At 43.4% G+C, this 17,675-nt stretch overlaps 1 protein-coding gene across 2 annotated transcripts in view; it reads right to left on the bottom strand.

Moving 5' to 3' along the window:
• dst (dystonin) overlaps positions 1 to 17,675 on the bottom strand; it is a 105,585-nt gene that overhangs the window by 12,996 nt on the left and 74,914 nt on the right. For both annotated transcript variants that reach the window (XM_053435913.1, XM_053435914.1), the window contains 24 exons: positions 12,860 to 13,021; positions 12,484 to 12,654; positions 12,011 to 12,177; positions 10,950 to 11,109; positions 10,410 to 10,736; positions 10,160 to 10,244; positions 9,030 to 9,271; positions 8,714 to 8,920; positions 8,495 to 8,614; positions 8,280 to 8,387; positions 7,981 to 8,199; positions 7,689 to 7,892; positions 7,125 to 7,356; positions 6,607 to 6,833; positions 6,385 to 6,507; positions 6,195 to 6,296; positions 5,452 to 5,553; positions 4,937 to 5,110; positions 4,254 to 4,409; positions 3,731 to 3,928; positions 3,072 to 3,200; positions 2,330 to 2,500; positions 857 to 1,012; positions 265 to 471 (listed from right to left, as the gene is read on the bottom strand). In XM_053435913.1, coding sequence (XP_053291888.1) covers positions 265 to 471; positions 857 to 1,012; positions 2,330 to 2,500; positions 3,072 to 3,200; positions 3,731 to 3,928; positions 4,254 to 4,409; positions 4,937 to 5,110; positions 5,452 to 5,553; positions 6,195 to 6,296; positions 6,385 to 6,507; positions 6,607 to 6,833; positions 7,125 to 7,356; positions 7,689 to 7,892; positions 7,981 to 8,199; positions 8,280 to 8,387; positions 8,495 to 8,614; positions 8,714 to 8,920; positions 9,030 to 9,271; positions 10,160 to 10,244; positions 10,410 to 10,736; positions 10,950 to 11,109; positions 12,011 to 12,177; positions 12,484 to 12,654; positions 12,860 to 13,021 — 4,149 coding nt within the window. The remainder of the gene's footprint in view (positions 1 to 264; positions 472 to 856; positions 1,013 to 2,329; positions 2,501 to 3,071; positions 3,201 to 3,730; positions 3,929 to 4,253; positions 4,410 to 4,936; positions 5,111 to 5,451; positions 5,554 to 6,194; positions 6,297 to 6,384; positions 6,508 to 6,606; positions 6,834 to 7,124; positions 7,357 to 7,688; positions 7,893 to 7,980; positions 8,200 to 8,279; positions 8,388 to 8,494; positions 8,615 to 8,713; positions 8,921 to 9,029; positions 9,272 to 10,159; positions 10,245 to 10,409; positions 10,737 to 10,949; positions 11,110 to 12,010; positions 12,178 to 12,483; positions 12,655 to 12,859; positions 13,022 to 17,675) is intronic.

The following is a 17,675-nucleotide window of genomic DNA, read 5'->3' as shown; positions in this document are numbered from 1 at the left end:
ATAAAGAAGCAAACGCGGTGTAAAGAGCTATGATTTCACTTGATTTATTGCGGAGCACTGTTTAATGTTCCCATGATTAGATTTTCAGGCCCAAGGAACACAAGAGGCCCCACGCTAATGAAAACACTGTAGTAAGCTGCAGACAGAATATGACACTGCCTTAATATGATATTTCCACAGCTTTCCAATGATAACACAAATGTCCTGAGAGCAGTGAAACAATGTCTTTCTCTAACCCCAGAATAAATATGCACACAACAGTACCTGCTTGGCCCTCTTCCTGCTGTCGTCCAGCAGCCGACCTCGCTCCACAGACCTCTGCACCAGCTTCTCCCAGCGGCCCTGCACGCTCAGCAGCAGGTTCTTGATCAGGACCACGTCTTGTTTCTGGCTGAAGTACTTCAGATGTGTGCCTGTCTTGTCCAGGTCGATGATGTGTTCTCTGTGGGAGTTCACCTCTGTCACAAAAATCTGCACACACACAGAAAGGCTTAGGTCAGGTGTAAAGGGAGATTTGAATCTGAAAGCATAGTTCATGTAAATCATATGATTGATGGCCTAGTGATCCAGATGCGGTCATTTGCTGGCTTGATGGCAAAGCAGAATGAATTAATATACATAAACCCACGTTTTATATGTGTTATATAATATTTATAACTTTTTACTGACTAAATAAATTACAAATCATCGTAGCAGCTCAATAAAACCAAAGTTGGATGCAAATGTTTCAACTTGGCAGCTGAACACCTGCCTTTTTCCAACTATTAGATAAACAAATCATGTTCAAACATAAAAAAATGAATCATCAGCATTTATTTTTTTGCGTCATCGATCCTCCTCCCTGTGCAAACATTACCTTATGCTCATCAATCTGAAACATGATGGTGTCCAGAATGAGGGAGGCGGGGGAAACTGTGTTGAGAGTCTGCTCCGCTTGGGTCAGCCAGTTGATGAAATCCTGCAGAGAGTTGTGGAACTCGGTGGCCAGAGTCAAGGCCTCTTCCAGTTTAACCTGAAGACACATATCATCGGGGTCAACGTAGTTCCTCTCTAAACAGCCACGGTGGTTATGGTTTTATCCGTGTTTGTATGTCTGTTAGTCAGCAGGATTACACAAAATCTACTAGATGGATTTCCACGAGGAGACAGTGCCAGTCAAACAATCCAGGAACATTTATTTTACTTTCTTTAACATTGCAATTTGTGAAGTTTTTGTTGATTTCCCTGAGAATTTAATGGATATTGATGAGAGAAAATAATCTGACATGTTTAGGGGATATTTATGAGTGTTTACAATTTGGAGCAGATCTTAATGAAAATCCGACTCACGTGAATTTAAATGTGGTTTAATAAGGGGATTGTTGGGCCTTGGCAGAGGTATGTGCTCTCTCGGAGTTTGCTCACTGCTACACAACACTGACAACAAACCGGCTGGTTGCTACAACATTTGATGAAAAAAGGTTAAAAATAAACAATTACGCGTCAGAGGAAGCCAACATCTCTAGAGAGGCTGAAACAGAAATGGAGTGATGAGCTTTTAATCCAATGAGAGAAACGTCCACTCCTGAAAAACATCCGTTTGCTGCAGCCGGGGCCGCGGGCACAGGCTCATCCCATGACAGTAAACGCCATATTAATGACATTACTAATGCTTCTCCCTCACATATTGCAGGGTCATGTTGAGAGTCTTGCTAAAAATGGAATCACGGGTTTAGGTAATTTATTATCCGAATGCTCCGTGTGTGAGTGTGCACTACAGAAGTGTCACGTTGCTGCAGATGGAGAGATCGGCCAGCAGCTGCAACTCCGCGCAGCTCCAAGCTTTAGCCGAATTGACATTCCCGGGAACAGGACCAAAGTAAATAGGAAGCGAAAGCGAAGTGTTACAGCCAAAGCTTCAGGCAACCAGAACAGGGAGCTCCATATGTGGAGCGAGAGCAGTAAAGGGGGGAGATTATGTTGATGTTTATTTATTGTGGCGACAAAAATGAGAAAATATTGTTCCAATCGGTATCAAATATAATTAAGATGTCAAGAAGAACAACACGGTGAAAGATTAGCCTTTACTTTGGCTCAGATATTCTGACCTCCACTATTTATTGTATGCACTTGTCAACATATGAGACAAGACCACAGTTGTCCCACCCACTGTCAGACAGCTGTGATCTACAGCGTGACCACATCCTGTGTGTGTGTCCATGCCAACGCTCCATCTTTACACCGCTCATTACCAGCACGGGGATTAGAGGCTTTCAGCTACACAGTCATGGCTCAAGTGCGTGTCAGCGATCCCTCACTGGGGCCTGGATCTCGAGTCGTGCCTCCATACCTTTCTCTCTGCGACCTTCCCCTGCACCGCCTCCCACTTCCCCTTCAGGTTGGCGAGGTCCTGCTCCGTGTTACTGTCGGGACCCTCAGGCGCCAGCGTGAGCAGCTGCTGACCCTTGGTCTGCAGCTCCTCATACAGCTCCTCCTTCGCCTCCAAGGCAGAACACAACTCCTGCAAGAAAAGACCCCAAACAATGACATGGAGCGAGTGAGTGATGATTTCGCCAAACAGACTAAATTACAGCTCTGACTTTTACTTTCGGGCTTTACAGCGTACAAATGGCGAGTGATGACTTTGCCCAAGTTTTGTTCAAATCCAGTCCAAAAAAGGTGAAGGAATGAACAGCGAGGCTCACAGAGACTCCCGGCGGCATGTTCCAACAAACATTTAAACAGTATAAAGTTACTAATTTGATAAAAGTGATTGCATTTAAGTAATCCCTCTTTCTTTTGGTTCCATTAAATACCAGCGCTGGTGCTTCTTTAGGAAAAATGTCTTTACTTTAGAGTGAAAGGACAAAGAGGGGAAAGATTCTTAAATTAATTATAGTCAGACAGGCCTGAATCAATTAGAAACACTTTTAAAAAGCTTTTTTGTAACCTTCCGCCGGGGGAGCTGCATGTAGTGTATTTTGCAGTGTCATTGAATTTTCACACTCGGGATAAAAACACAGAAAAGACACGGTCGTCTCTTACAAGCCCCGCCATCTGCATGCGGCCTTTCATATTGTTTAAACACATACCAGATGGGCGTTAAGCTGCTCCCGGGCCGTGTCTGGTAAGCCTCCCACAGCCTTTGATGCCAACAGCTGACGTTCTGTGTCTTTCAGCCATTGCTGCATATCTTCTATCTCACCATGGAAACCTTGGGCCTACAACACAATACAACCTGAGTCAGGACAAAAGGTGTCACACACAGTCATTGTTGGGAACCCACGGCCCAGAGAGACGGATGTCTGAGATATTAATTCCTCAGATTCATTTAGCCATCAAACCTGTGGTATTTAGCAGAAGAAGGAAAACAGTGAATGTTAATAAACATTACAAAAATAATCAAACATTTGAAATTAACTGTAAAAACTAAGAATTGAACTGAAGTTGTCAGTTAAACAGAATTTTTGGAACTTATTACTTATAAACATCCCAATCTATAAAAAACCCAGGGGATATTTCTGCTCCTCGTGTCCTCCCTCACATCCCAGCAGCTCTCTAAATGTCAGAGTTGTGAATAGAAACTCCGCAGGATGCAAACAGGAATGAGGAGGAGGCGGAGGAGAGATAGGAATACTCCTTAAAAAATGCCCTATGACTCTTGCTTCCCCTGGGAGAAAGGATTCAACCACAGCTTATTAAACGATGAAACAATGACAAATGAAGTCTGGGCTTATTAAATTCTTCATACCTGAAGCAAAGCGCTCTCCAGCTGCTGCTTCCTCTGCTTCGTCTTCTCCTGGATGGCTTTCCACCTCTGGTTCAGGTTCTCCAGTTTGGTCTGCAGACCAGAGGCCTCCTCGCCTGCGGTGGACTCCACCAGATCGTTACCGGCTTTGTTCACCGCCTCGACTGTCGATTTGTGAGCCAACATGTCAATCTGGAGAACCTGTGGAGAGAAAGCAGCCAGAAAGTGAGAGATGTTGGCTGGATGGATCTGAGGACTAAATTAAATCCGCTGGTTTCTGTCGCAAATATTTTAAAACAGACATGATTCATCTGGATCAGTTCTTACATTTGAGTAAAAGATCATGTTGGAATAAAGTATTTAGTAAAAGCCTTTTTCTTAGATTTCCATGGATTAAATGAAACGTACAGTCAAGTTTGGCGAGCACACATTTACTCCTGATGCTGATGCTTTGCTTATCCCCTGGTTGTTAACTGAAACTGCCCGTTAAGAAAAAACACGAGGTGAGGAGGTGGTTTTGTCGTACGTGGTGTTTGGCGAGTTCGATCTCGATGGCTTTGGGGTCTCCTCCGGCCTTCCTCTGCTCATCCAGCAGCTCCTCGGTGTGGCTCATCCACGCCAGCAGCTCGTCCAGTGCATGCTGGAACTGGCCCAGTGCCAAGAGGCCTCCCTCCAGTTTGTGCTGGATTAATGACAGATTAAACAGATTCTACGTTGAAGCGGGCAAAAGCACTTGACATGCAAAACAGCACACACCACGGTCTTTTGGGCCACTGTTTAGTCTGGCTGCAAATTTGCATGAAACTGTAGAGGCACATTATTTAAATTAAACCAGACTCATTGCCACCGCCAAGGAGGTCATGTTTTAAATAAATAAGGAATTACCATGGAATTCAGGGAAGAATCCATTTAAGTTTTGTGTGGATCGAGATCAGAGCCCTTTAACATCGAGTGTTTTTGAAAATGTTCACTGATTTGAATAATTCATCTTGATAAAAAAAAATCTGGCAGAACTGTATAATTTCGTCCAGCTTGATTGAATAGAAGTTGGGACTTTGCAAAAGTATGTGCTCTTCTGAGTGCTGTTCTTGTTGTGATTAAATAGCAAATAAATAAAGTGAAGAGTTTTAAAGGGTACTTATATCTGTGACTTAGATTTCATTTTCTTTTAAACGTCTTTGCTGAGTCTTCATGTTTCCCTTGACTGACCTGTCGGCTGATGATCTTCTCGTCCAGGTTGACACAGAGCATCTTGAGCTCGGACATCGGCTCCTGGATGGCGCAGAGGTCGGCGTCCTCCGTCACCTTCTTCAGCAGGAGCCCCGCCTGGTGGCTGAGGCGCTCCACCTCGATCTGCAGCTGGTACGCCTCCCCCTTGTACTCCTGAACGGACCAGCAGAATGAAGTGGTACACCCAAACAGTCAACACAAGTACAAAGTCATACACACAATAGCCGCTTTGCCTTTTCAGCACAACATTCATATGAGTGTACATCAAAGCAAATGTGACTTTATGAGATAATATTTACTGAGCGTTTGCACTGTTACAAGGCAGGTTATCTAAGGCCTGTTATAAATGAAGCACTCAACTTAAACACAGCTGGTGTATGACATTATTGTGTAACAGGGAAATCTGCAGTAGATCTAAAGATTAAAATGAGTTATCCCGAGTAGAATTCTAATATTTCAAGAATCTGCCTAACAGAGAAATCACGAGATCGTACCTTGAGCTCTACGATCTGCTGCTTGACAGTTTCCAGGTCTGTGCCCACGGGTGACATTGAATCCAGTTTGCTCTCCAGAATGTCCACCCAGTCAAACATTCCCTGAGAAGAACGTGGGAAACCATTGTTACTGGGAGAAAACAAAGCTCAGAGCACCAGGAGTCATATTTCCACACAGTTTCAGGTTATGCAATGAATGGATCTATACTGCCTGACATATACGGCAAACAAACGCGATCAAAATAAATATGAACACAATCATCTTAACAAGTGTGTGGTTATGATCTTTACAGTTACAATAAAATATAAGCAGCTGTGTCGAGGATTCCTTCCTCCACATTTAAAGATCTTAAAATAACTTGACACGAGTGAAAGTGTGAGCCAACCATAGACTGTATACAAAAGGGCCAAGGGATAGAAAAGTACTGAAGTCTGTGTTTATATTATGCTTTCAAAATGAATAGGTCCCCCATAAAATGTTGTTTTTATCAGCTGCAATAAAAAAGCACAGCAAGTTGTGGTTTCATGTTAAAACCTTAAAAACCAGCAGACTCATAAATACTGTATGTGTCTACGAATGAGTACCTACTGGTTTAACGATTAAAAAGTAAAAGAAGGCAAAAAAGAAAAGCGACTTTACAAAGTCTGCCCTTATTGGAAGAGTTAACCAAATCAACCAACGTCTCCATTAAGCGGTTTATTTCATTGCCACTTGAAAATTCTCCACTCAGGGATCAAAGTACCTGCAGGCCGTCTTGAAACTGCACCGCAGCCTGCATGGCCTCCTCCAGTCTCTCTCCTCTCTCCTTCCAGGTTTTATCTAGATTCTCCCACGCCAAATTCACCTGGAATAACAACACAAGTGTCACACCACGAGCCACATGCAGGAAAAGAGACATATCTGCATGGACAAGATGGATTTAAATCGATTACCTCATCAACACTCTTCTTTATGATAGGTTTATCAGGCTCGCCACAGGCAGTCATGAGCTCTGCCCCCTGGTTTCGAACCACATCGAGCTCCTCCTGCAGCCCGTCAATCTCCTCCTTGAATCCCTGTTGAATTAAAAGCAGATTTAACAACAAACGCCTGCTCCCTCACTCTTAATTACCAACTGGTAGATTCCATGGTTTGACTTTGGGAAACCTGCGCACCTCCACAAACTCCTGCTGCTGTTTGACGACTGACGGATCGACCCCTGGCTCCTCCAGCTCCCTCAGCAGGTCCTGGCAGTCTTTGATGGTGACGATGAGAGCGCAGTGGTCGCACCAGAACTTGTCGGCCAGGTCCATCACGTCCAGCAGCTTCCCCTCGCGCTCCTCCAGCAGCGCCTGGACGTCGTTCCACAGGAACACCATCTGGTCCAGTTTGTCTTGTACAGCTTGTGGTAAACATAAAGCACGTGATTATAAAGTGTTAATACAAAATAAATCAAACACACGTTCACATGAACAGGTTTAGTGGGAAACATATATGGTCAATTTCTCTTGATTCTTCCAATGATTTCCCTAACGGAAAGTTTTATTTGTTTTGGCGTAATGAAGAATCTAAGTTTTGTCTAGTAATTGTGTTTATTATTTCTTTCTTATTTCTTATTATTTCCTTAATTATCATGCTGCTCTGTATAAGTCAAACTCCTACTAAAATAAAGAAAAAGGTGTATATACCGTACCTTTAGCAGATATGTCCTTGTCTGTCCCTAGAGACCGTGCGATCATCTCCTCGCCTCGCTGTCGCAGCATTTCATAGTTAGGCTGCAGTTTCTCCAAGTCCACATAGACGGCCTTGTTTTCCGTGATCTGCTCCCTGATCTTTTCCACCTCCACCGAGATGGAGGGAGGCTGACGCAAGCGCTCAGCGATCCGCTCCAGGGATTCCAGCATGGGGTCGATTTTATCATGGAACTGGTGGAGATGAGGAGAGGAAACACCTCAGTTTGTATATATATATGTTAATGAACATTATAGAAAAGTTTTTTTTTTTTTTATGTTTTTTGTATCTCAGACAATAAAAACTGTTTTCATAACAAAAAACAGTCCTAAAAATGATATCTCAGCCTCTTAAATGTGGTCATCATGTGAAATCAATTCTTATCACTAATATTGTTACTGTCAGATAATCTACTTTGATGGCCAATTGATAACATGACTAATAGAAACATTGTCATATATATTACAATATTATAATTTATTATATTATCGTATAATATAATTGATAATAAACAGCATCTTCTCACCTGGGTGGATTTGGAGGTGGCCTCATCCAGAGTGGCAGCTCTCTGTTTAACATCAGCCTTCAGTTTGGTGTACAGTTGGTCAGTAGCTGTGTATTTCTCTCTGATGGGCACTCCCTCCACTGGGCTGAGTTCAAGTAACTGGGGCCCGGTCTTATTCATCTTGTCAATGTGAGGCTTGTGCTCTGCGATCAGCTCTCTCATTTGCTGCAGAGGAAACAACATAATCAGTTTAGATTTTCCATAATTTGCATTAAAGTGTCTTAATGATCATCAACTAGAGTCGGCTTGTTACCCTGAGCTCCTCTTGCTGCTGCCTGAGTGATTCGTACTCGATGGAGGGCGGGGGCAGCTGGCTGAAGGTGCTCAGGGTTTCCTGGAGCCACGGCCACATCTCCTCATAGGTCTCCCAGAACTGACTGGCCAGAGACTGGGCTCTCTCCAGCTGCAGACAGCGGTCCGAGTTCAGCTGACTCACCACGCCGTACTTCTCCAGGAGAGTCTGGGTCTTCGCCTGCAAACCCAGAAGATAATTTGTGTTAATATGCGTAATGATCAGTTGGCGGCTTTGACTTCAAAATAACTCCTTCTCACCTTCAAGATTTCTTTCTCCTCTGGGTTTTTGCTGTTCATGATGGCCTTTTCTGTTTTCACAATCTCATCCACAGCATCTTTGTGCCTCATGATGTCCATGGAGAAAATCTGGAAAACCGGTAGAGTGAGTTTGGTTGGATGCGCTTTAAAGAGACGGAGGCCTGTGTCTATCCACACACATACACACAGACACACACTATGATTGACGGACTCACCTTCTGTGCTTGGAGCTGAGCTGTGTTTTGATCTTGCTCCAGCCTGATCTCGCCCATCGACAGCAGCTTCCTCTCAGCGTCAGTCAGCCAGGAGAGTTCAGCATCTGCAGCCTGTTCGAACTGGAAACAGACAAAAAAGATATGACAAAGTACAAGATAATAAATGATAAAGAGAGAAAGCCATTTGAGAAACAAGCTGTTTATTAATGTCTGGTTTACCTGCTGCGACTTGAGTATATCAGCGTTGATGTGGTCGACCTGCTGGCTGACGGTGTCACGCACGGCTTGATACCGCTCATTATCTTCAGTGATCATCTTGTCCAGACTCTCGCGGGCGTGCCACGGAATCAGATCCAGGAGGGAACCACTCAACTCGTTCAGCTTGTCCATCACAGCTTTCTGGTCTTTGGCCTCCTTCAGCAAGGCCTTGACAGAAAACACAGAAAACTGTTTGAGAATTACAGCCACCTAGATGATTATATTTAAGGATTCACTGTGTATTAGGGGTATTTCATATTAATGTGGAAACATGTACCTTTTGCCTGCTTTGTGCATGAGTGAGCTGCTCTCCCACCGGCTCCTGATCAGCGAAAGCACTGATCTCTGCTTCTGCTGTCTCGAGCCAGGAGTTCAGGTCCTCGTGATTGTGGTGCAGCTTCGAGGAGAGACCGGAAACTCGCTCCAGTGTCTTCAAAACGTTGTCACTCATAGAGTTGATCTCAGCATATTTAGATTTTATACCGTCCAATTTGCCTTGAATAACAACCACCTCATCACCTATAAATAGAAGTAATAGAGTACATTATAAAACATTAATTAAAGGAGTTTTCTATTTCTGCTGGAGTATGGGGAAGCACAGCACGGTTGTTATACACTCAGCCATAAGGTTTGATAAATAAGGTGGCAAGAAAATTTGACTTTCTCCTTTGACAAAAATACTTTGCTGTTGTTGTGCTGCCTCCTGAATAAGGTGAGAAACCTTATGACCCCACTCAGACCTGGTATGAACATCCCTCCTGAAGTTGTCCGGACTAAGAACAGATGTGAACGCACCTACATGCATCTCCAATACGTCCTGAGATCCGACCACATTTGGACGTGGTCTGGGATGCATGTGGCCACTTTCTTTATCTGCTGTGTGAACATCGGTGTGTCCTGTGCCACATATGAAGAGCTGCCTACTCAGTATCCGAACGTTAGAGTTTGAACATATTTTACTTCTCTTAGTGTCCATAGGTTGATTTATTTGTGGCCACCACATAATAATTGACACTTTTCTAAATTGGTCAAATCTTTCTTCATGGCTTCTTTTATTCAGTCTCTCCTGACTAGGTTAGCTGTGTTTCACTCTATTTATCTCTCTCTCTCTTTAACACAGACACACACACCGACACAAACATATTGTCAAACATATCTGAGGAAAACCAACATAATTTGGTCTTTACGAAAACAAATGACGTACACGATAATTTGCATACCGAGCAGAGCAGTGAGATCCAATCACAGGAAACACACTCTGGACGCATCTTAATGCCAAGTGTGAAGAGAAAAACTCAAAGCTGTCCACTTGTGATTGGTCTCTCAGGATTGATGTTAATACCAGATCTGAACCATAGGTGTGAAAAGGGCCTTTGAGGTGTATTAACCAATAGGAAACTCTCATACCTGTTGTCTGCTTCAGTAGCTCCATCCCGTTAGAGACGGCTTGGTCAACATTCTCCTTCCTCAACTCAATATCACTTTGCAGTGCCTATATATGAAGAAAACCAAACTTAGAAATATATTAAGAGTGACAAGAAACACTTTAAAGTTTAAATAATATATGACACGAAAATGACATCAACTGAAAAATGATTGACTGATGCAACTTAAATAAAAAGACAGCATAATGCTTGGCCTGGGGAGGAGTGTGTACCCGTTGTTCTGCCAGCTGCTTTTCAAGAACCTCTATTTTGTAGTCCTCCACGGACACTTCGCTCAGCCTCGTGTGTGCCTCGCTGAGCCAGTTCATGAGGGCCACTTCGTCTTCGCCGAACAGCTGGGCGTTTGCCAGAGCCTGCTGCAGCATCTCGGCTTTCCTCCTGCACCGCTCCTGGAGCTCAATGTAAGTGGCCTGTGTGGCGTCCAGCTTAGACTGGACAAACGCCTTATCGTCCACCGAGCTCACATTTTTGAGCATCTGGCCCAGACTGACGGCCTGAAACAGGTCTTTACTGTGACTTATAATCTCCTCCTCTAAGGCCTGACCGCACAGGGATGGGGGACACACACCAAAGGAAAATGAAACAGAAAACACACAAACACATAAAACAGAAATATAAAACTTAAATTTAATGAAAAATGAAACAGAGTGGCAAAATGAAAAGCACAAACCTAAAGGTAACAAGCAAAATGAACCAAACACATGATGAAGATGATGATGATGATGATGATGATGTGTGATGATGGATATTACCTTATGCTGAGAGATCTGATCTTCCAGTTTAGCTGTCTCGGTGCCGACTGGCTCGGAGTTGCTCAGGTGTTTCTCTGTGGCGGCCAGCCACTCGCTCAGCGGCTCCAGTGTCTCATGGAACTGCTGAGTGACCACTAAGATGCTCTCCAGGTGTTTGTGCCTGACACACAATGAAAACATCAGCAACTGACAAGGAAACAAGTGCTTCTCATGGAAACTTTCCACAAAACCTATTCATAAATTTAAATTTTTATATATAAATAGAGTTAAATGGTGCCTGTATTAGTCTATTGTGATGATTTGACAATAATATACTTCATTGAAAGAGTGATACCACTCTTATGTGCAAACTTGATGCAACAGCTAGCAGCTTAGCTTAGCATAGCACAAAAGGAAGGAGCAGCAGGCCTTGCTCTGACCAAACCATAGACTAGTACAGAAAGATGGACGACATGTGAGCTCCCCAAAAGTGAAGCCAACGAATTTTGATCGCCTCCTAGTGGCTGATCACATAATAGGCCATCAATCCTGCCTCCTCCATGTTAGTGGATGGGACATGGACCAAACAAAAAAGTCAAAATACCTGTACAATTTTTTTTCTCAAATATGGTTTCTGTCATTTAGGTAATTTTTTGTCACACTGATGTTTGTTCAAGTCGCATTTATGTTTTAAGTTTAGCTAACTGGCTGTAAGCTGAAGCGTCATATTTACTGTACAAACAGGAGGGTTGTATTAAAGGTTCAGTTTGTAGAATTTAGTGACATATATTGGTGAAGTTGCAACAATTTATACACATCACTATTATTATTTTATATTAAATTTCTGCCAATAGATCCCTTTCACCTAAATCTTACACACTGGACCTTTAATTGCCTCATCTAATTCCTGGCACTAGAAGAAAAAAAGGTGCCTTTACTAAAATGTCATACTGTTCCTTTTAACTTCAGTGTGAGGAAAGTCAAGGTGAATTTAGTCTGGCATTGTTAATGTATAAATATTTACAGTGAAATTTCATTGAGGCCACAACACAAAGCGTGTTGTATTACATGTGTTTACAGACCTGTTCTCAGCCTTCTTGAGCAGAGCGTCCCACCTCTGCCCAAGGCATTCCATCTCTTTTGCAACCTTCTCCTTATCCACAGACTCGGCCTGTTCTGCGAACTTCCCTCCCTCTTTCTTTATGAGCTCCACTGTCGGTTTTCGGTCATCAAGCAGTCTCTGTAGGAGCTGTCAGAGGCAAACAAAGGAGGAGAGTTATAGGACTCCTTTAGCATGTCCTGACCGCCAGCAGTGCTTAGTGGTGAAAAACAGTAAATCTAACAGGCCCAAATTTAGTTTGCATTAAAGTAAAAGCTTTGTGCTCCACACTCTTGTTTAACAATGGATGTCAATTAAATAAGATGAATGGCAAAGTTATAATGTTTCAAGGATACATAAGAGTGATACGGAGAATTAGATTAGAATAGAACTGCCGACGTGTTCAGTGTTTCTACGAGCTCATGTGTTTTTTGTTCCAAAATGATACCAGCTTACTTTCTGTTCTTGAATCTGTGCCTTGACCACTTTGAACTCTGCCGATGGAGGTTTCTGATTGGCCACTAGCTCCTCTGTGTCAGTCAACCAGCTGAGCAGGGACTCCAGAGCATCCTGGAACCTCCCACAATGCAGCAGGGCTTCGTGCAATTGGGCTGAGCGTTCAGCAATCTGCAGACCACATGGTAAATATAGATGACACCTGTTTTGAAGTTGAAGTTGAAACAGCTCCACAAAAACCCATCAAAGGATTGTACTTCAGCAAACAGTAAGAACCATTGAGTCATTTTACTGCCAAAGTCTCTTTGTGTTTTCACTAATGACACAGGGCAAATATCAGCCAGTCAAACTGGTAATAGACAGTATGATGAATGACCTTTTTATTCAAAGTGTTCCACTTTGTGTTGACACCCTCCAGGTCATCCTCCAGCTTCTTTGTGCTGGTGCCCTTGGCGGCGGTTTGGATCAGGCCCTGGCCGAGGGAGTTAATGTCTTGAAGCTGCGTCTGCAACGGATCAATGTCCCCTTTCTGGAAAGCCTGTATACAAATGGATCAAATCAGAGTAAACATTTTATAAGTACTCAAATTAAAAGGGTATCAATCCTATTTGGAGGTTCATTAAACAGATTATTCCACTGATTCCAAGACCAATGATTTGACTGACAAATTACTAGTTTTAATGGACACATCAGATCTGGACCAAATTAAATATATTATTTATTCAGATATTTATTTCAATGTTGCTCTGTTTAATTACTTTGTAATCTGATATTATTTTCTCATGTTGAGCTTTACAATGATCAATTCATCTTTTTAGTCTGTTTTTCAAGAATAATTATTAAAAAACATTCTCTGACAGGATTAGCTGCCTTTCTTTGGCTTTTGGTCAGATAAACAATATATATGACAAAATCAACTTAGGTTCTGAAACTTTGTTTCAATAATTCCTGACATTTCAAAGACAGGATTGAAAAACAATCATCTATTTGCTGATGAAATTAATCCTTAGTTGTAGTCCTGATAAAAAAAAAGGGATGGACATAACGCCAGGGTGTTCTCCCACTTCCTGAAACACAATTACCACGACATCAGGTTTAGTGTTCAAATTCAGCTGACATAAACAACTCTCTAACCAGTCAGCAGCTTCTAAAAGGGCAGGGCACCGTTTATAGTTACAGCTGTGCACAATCACACCAAAATGCTTCTGGGCTGAACTGGTGAGTTAAACCCAATTCACCCATGTAATCAGATATACAGCCAGAGAAAAACTCTTTTATAAAGGCGTATCATCAAGTGAAACCTGCAGGACAAGATAAAAAGCAGTTTTTTTGGGCACCTGTGGGGAGAAATAACCAATGGGGTCGATCTCAGGACAAGTAGTGATGGCATTCAGTATGGCCTCTATCTCGTGCTGTCCTTTCAGCCCGAGTGCCTGTAGACTTTTGGGCAGACAGGCCTCCACCGACTGCAGGAACTCCTCCAGCTCCTCCATGTTGTACTCTGACTCTCCTTGTTGAACAGTGCATGGTTTTGTCAGCTGGCTTCTGTCTATGGGTAGAGTTACAGAGTTTCCGTAAGTCTCAGGCTCTGTCACCACCACACTGACCAGCTCACAGTCATCCTGACAGGAAACATCCTCCAACAGCTCGGCAGTGGATAGCTCATCGTAGTCTGTTAAAGCCCTGGAACGCCATCCACAGCTGTCCCTCTGGGTCTTGTAGGCGGACCCTGAGGATGACCTCTCTGTGAGGTATTTGTATTCACCATTGCTCACTGCATCTTTTCCATTGAGCGCACCCACACCAGATTCTGGCTTTTGCGACTCTTTGATTAGGCTGCTGCTATGATAAAGAGACCTGTTGTGTCTGACAGGGGAGAAAGGAAACTCCTCCTGCCCCGAGCTGAGCGACCGCAGGGTTTTCAGATCGCCAGACATGTGCATCGCCTCAGAGGACGACAGGCTCCTGGTCCCGGGGCCTGCTCTTTTGTGGGATCGATGACCGTGTCGCTCCCTCTCCACAGTGGGACTGTACAGACCTGAGTCCTCCTCAGATGTCAGTGAGCTGGTCATACTCTGCCCTCTCCTGCCGTTGATCACCCCGGGCCGCTCCACGCTCCCAGAGCACAAGGTTCCACTGCGACTGGCATACTCTCCCAGATTAGTGGGGGCAAAGGTCCTCCATGACTTCCGGTGATGAGGATGGTCCTTCTTCTCTCCTCCCTGGAGTCGTGACCTGGACGGCACTACATCTGTTGCCCTGATTATGTTCCCATTGAGTTTAAGTCCGTCAAAGACAGGACGCTCTTGCGCCAGGGCCGGCTTTCGGCCCCGGAGCTCGAATGAACTTGAGGCAGAGAGAACCCCATTTCCGCACAGGCTCCTGAAGTCTAATGTGCGGTGCGTGTAAGGTAAGGTGCCTGTGAAGTGCCGGGAAGAGAGGCTGCCTTTAGAGCCCGAGTCTATCTGCTCATTGAGCCGGACGGTGTCATAAATGGATCTCTGGGGCACATAGCAGTCGTCAATGTTCAGGTCCTCCTCCTCCCCCTTCCCCACACAGGAAGGGTTTTGTCTTAGGCAATCTGGTCTGCTCAGCGGTTTGCCCATGCTAAAACAATTGTCACCAATCACTCAGCATAAAAACAGACCAAGGATTTAGTGAAATCCTTTGAGGTAAATGTTGCTTTAGTGCAAATGAAGTTACAAAAAAAATGTGACCAATTGACATGAGAAGTACTGTGCAAATTAAAAAATATCTTCTTTTAAATGATACGGTCACAAATAAATGCTTAAGTTTCCACTTCTTTTTCAAAATAAAATCTACACACTTAAAATAGAATATCTTAATTCAAAAAAGACTGTAGCAATGCAATCATAGCAAATAATATAAAATAAATCCCAAACAAATGCTAGGACTCTACAGCAGCTTCATAGTCATATTAGGAATGGAAATCCAGTCTTTCAGTTGTCCCCCATCCCACATATATTCCTCTAGGCTCTTCCCAGTGCATTGCCAGAACTTAATCAGGATAGTCCTCTGGTCCGGAGTGTTTCTTTTTCCCTGCAGCATCCACAGGAGTTAGAAGAAAATGTTCAGTGCAAAGTGAAAACATCCACAGACAAATCCGGCGGCAGGCTCCAAGTGAAAACCAGTGTGGCAGTCCTGAGGGGAGCTGGTACTCCTGGATAAACAAAAAAGCCTGGCCTCGCTCGCTCATCGCTCCGCTCGCAATGACACACACCCTCCCTGGCAGAGGGTTGAACGCCCCGCCCCCCGCTCATTATTCAGACAACATCTGCCACAACTCCATTTGTGCTCAGAGCCGCTCCGGCACATGATGATTGGTGGACGCATGACCCTCCACCCCCCCTTCATCCCTCCCTCCCTCTCCTCCCTTTCTAATTCCCCCTTATGTCTGCATGGCCCATATCAATTCACATCTAAGCCATCTTCTTCACCCTGACACAATCACTGACTTTTTCTCCTTCTTCAGTGACTGAGGGAATGGGGAGGGGAAACATTACGCCCCAGCTTTTCTACATCTCAAGAAAAAAGAAAAGAGAGAAGAAAACCTAGACGAGCAGGCAGCAGCGTTCCCACTGTGATGACATCACACTATTGAAATAGATACACATTTTCCCTTTTCTCTCCCTTTGCCCTCTGTTTTCTTCCTGTGGACAATTTTCTGTGGACCCTGCAGATAATTCTTAATTACTGTGGAATGCTGGGGGGGGGGGGGGGGGGGGGCACAGGTCCCAGGTAATTTATCACCGACGGCTCTGCCAAGTGCATGAAGGGGATTTTTATTTCCAGTGACCGGGTTAGGAGAAGAAAGGAGGATGGAGGAGATAATAAACGGAATGTATTTTGTTTCCTGAATCATCTGTACCACAGTAGTTCGGTGAATACTGATCCCAAAATGTTGTGCAGTCCTGCACACATGAGAAGAGACAGAAAGAGGACACTGGCATAGATAAATAAGCAGTTAAATATCTGGTAGGATTTTTTAAAAAGGATGTTCAGCCCCTGGAATCTGCATTCATTTGAAATGTAATCATTCTTCTGGTGATTTCCCTGGTTGTTTCAGGTCCCTTTGTCATAATCTGTGGTCCTCTTCGACCCTCGCATCACTGCTTTTTGAGCAATTTCAGAACAAAAGTTGCAGAGACCAAAGGTCGAAGCTGAATAAAGCTGTTTCAACGGCATCACTCATCAGCCTCTCCAAATAATCACGCACAGAAATTTCTACAAAAGCACAGAGGCAACTGAAAGCCAAATCTCTGAGTCAGACAAAGAGGAACATGTGCTCATAAAGTGGATTATCAGACTCACCAGTGATAAAAGAAAATAACTTTGAATCAGTCTTATTTGTCTTCTTTTGTCCATTGTTTTGAACAATAAACTTTTAATAAAATGGAAATAATTTGTTCTTGATTATTTACTTACTTGTTTCATGGTTTCCAAAAGACATATATACATATAACGTAATTGACTTCTCATGGAACAGGTTTGTATCTACTATTAAAAAGGCACTTTGCTGATTGGATACATACATCTCCACTTCTTTAAGAGGAAGGAAATGCTAATAAATCCTGTTTCTTGACTTGTCATTGTGTTTACTGATTTGTTAACAGGTTTTGCAATCTAGGACCACCATAGTTCACCATCATTGGTGACCAATAAAACCACATTAAACTAAGTTTACACAAATCAATAACATTTTCTGCAGATTACTTTCTTTGCCAGTAGACAAGATATCAGCATTTGTAATGATTGCCTCAGTTGTGATCTTGCAAACAAAGAAAGCCGAGACAACGTTCCCTTTTTAAGTGATGGGTTTTCATTTCAACTTCACAGATGTATTGTGGGAGTGAACAGGGGATTGTTTTCAAACTGGTATTCTGGCATTAAGCTTGAGAACTGCTTTAATACTTTTTAGGTCTCCATCAGAAACAAAGGAAAGAAAAATGTGTGATGGATAGAAAACTCAACAAAACTGTCTCACAGCAAAACAATGTGCACTGTACATGTACACACACTGACACAGAGAGGTTTCATGTTTCACTTGTCATTTCTGTTGCAGTGACTCAGCAACAATACAAGGTCCTAATGACACCTCTTTACCATCAACTTCAATCCCAGTGGTTAGCTACGGTATGATTCAGAAGGTGGAACTTCCTTTTTGCAGTGAA

The sequence above is a fragment of the Pleuronectes platessa genome, chromosome 12, assembly GCF_947347685.1.
Source record: "Pleuronectes platessa chromosome 12, fPlePla1.1, whole genome shotgun sequence".
Lineage (NCBI taxonomy): Eukaryota > Metazoa > Chordata > Actinopteri > Pleuronectiformes > Pleuronectidae > Pleuronectes > Pleuronectes platessa.
Note: the sequence above shows the minus strand (reverse complement) of the source record. Positions and strands in the feature narration are given on the sequence as shown.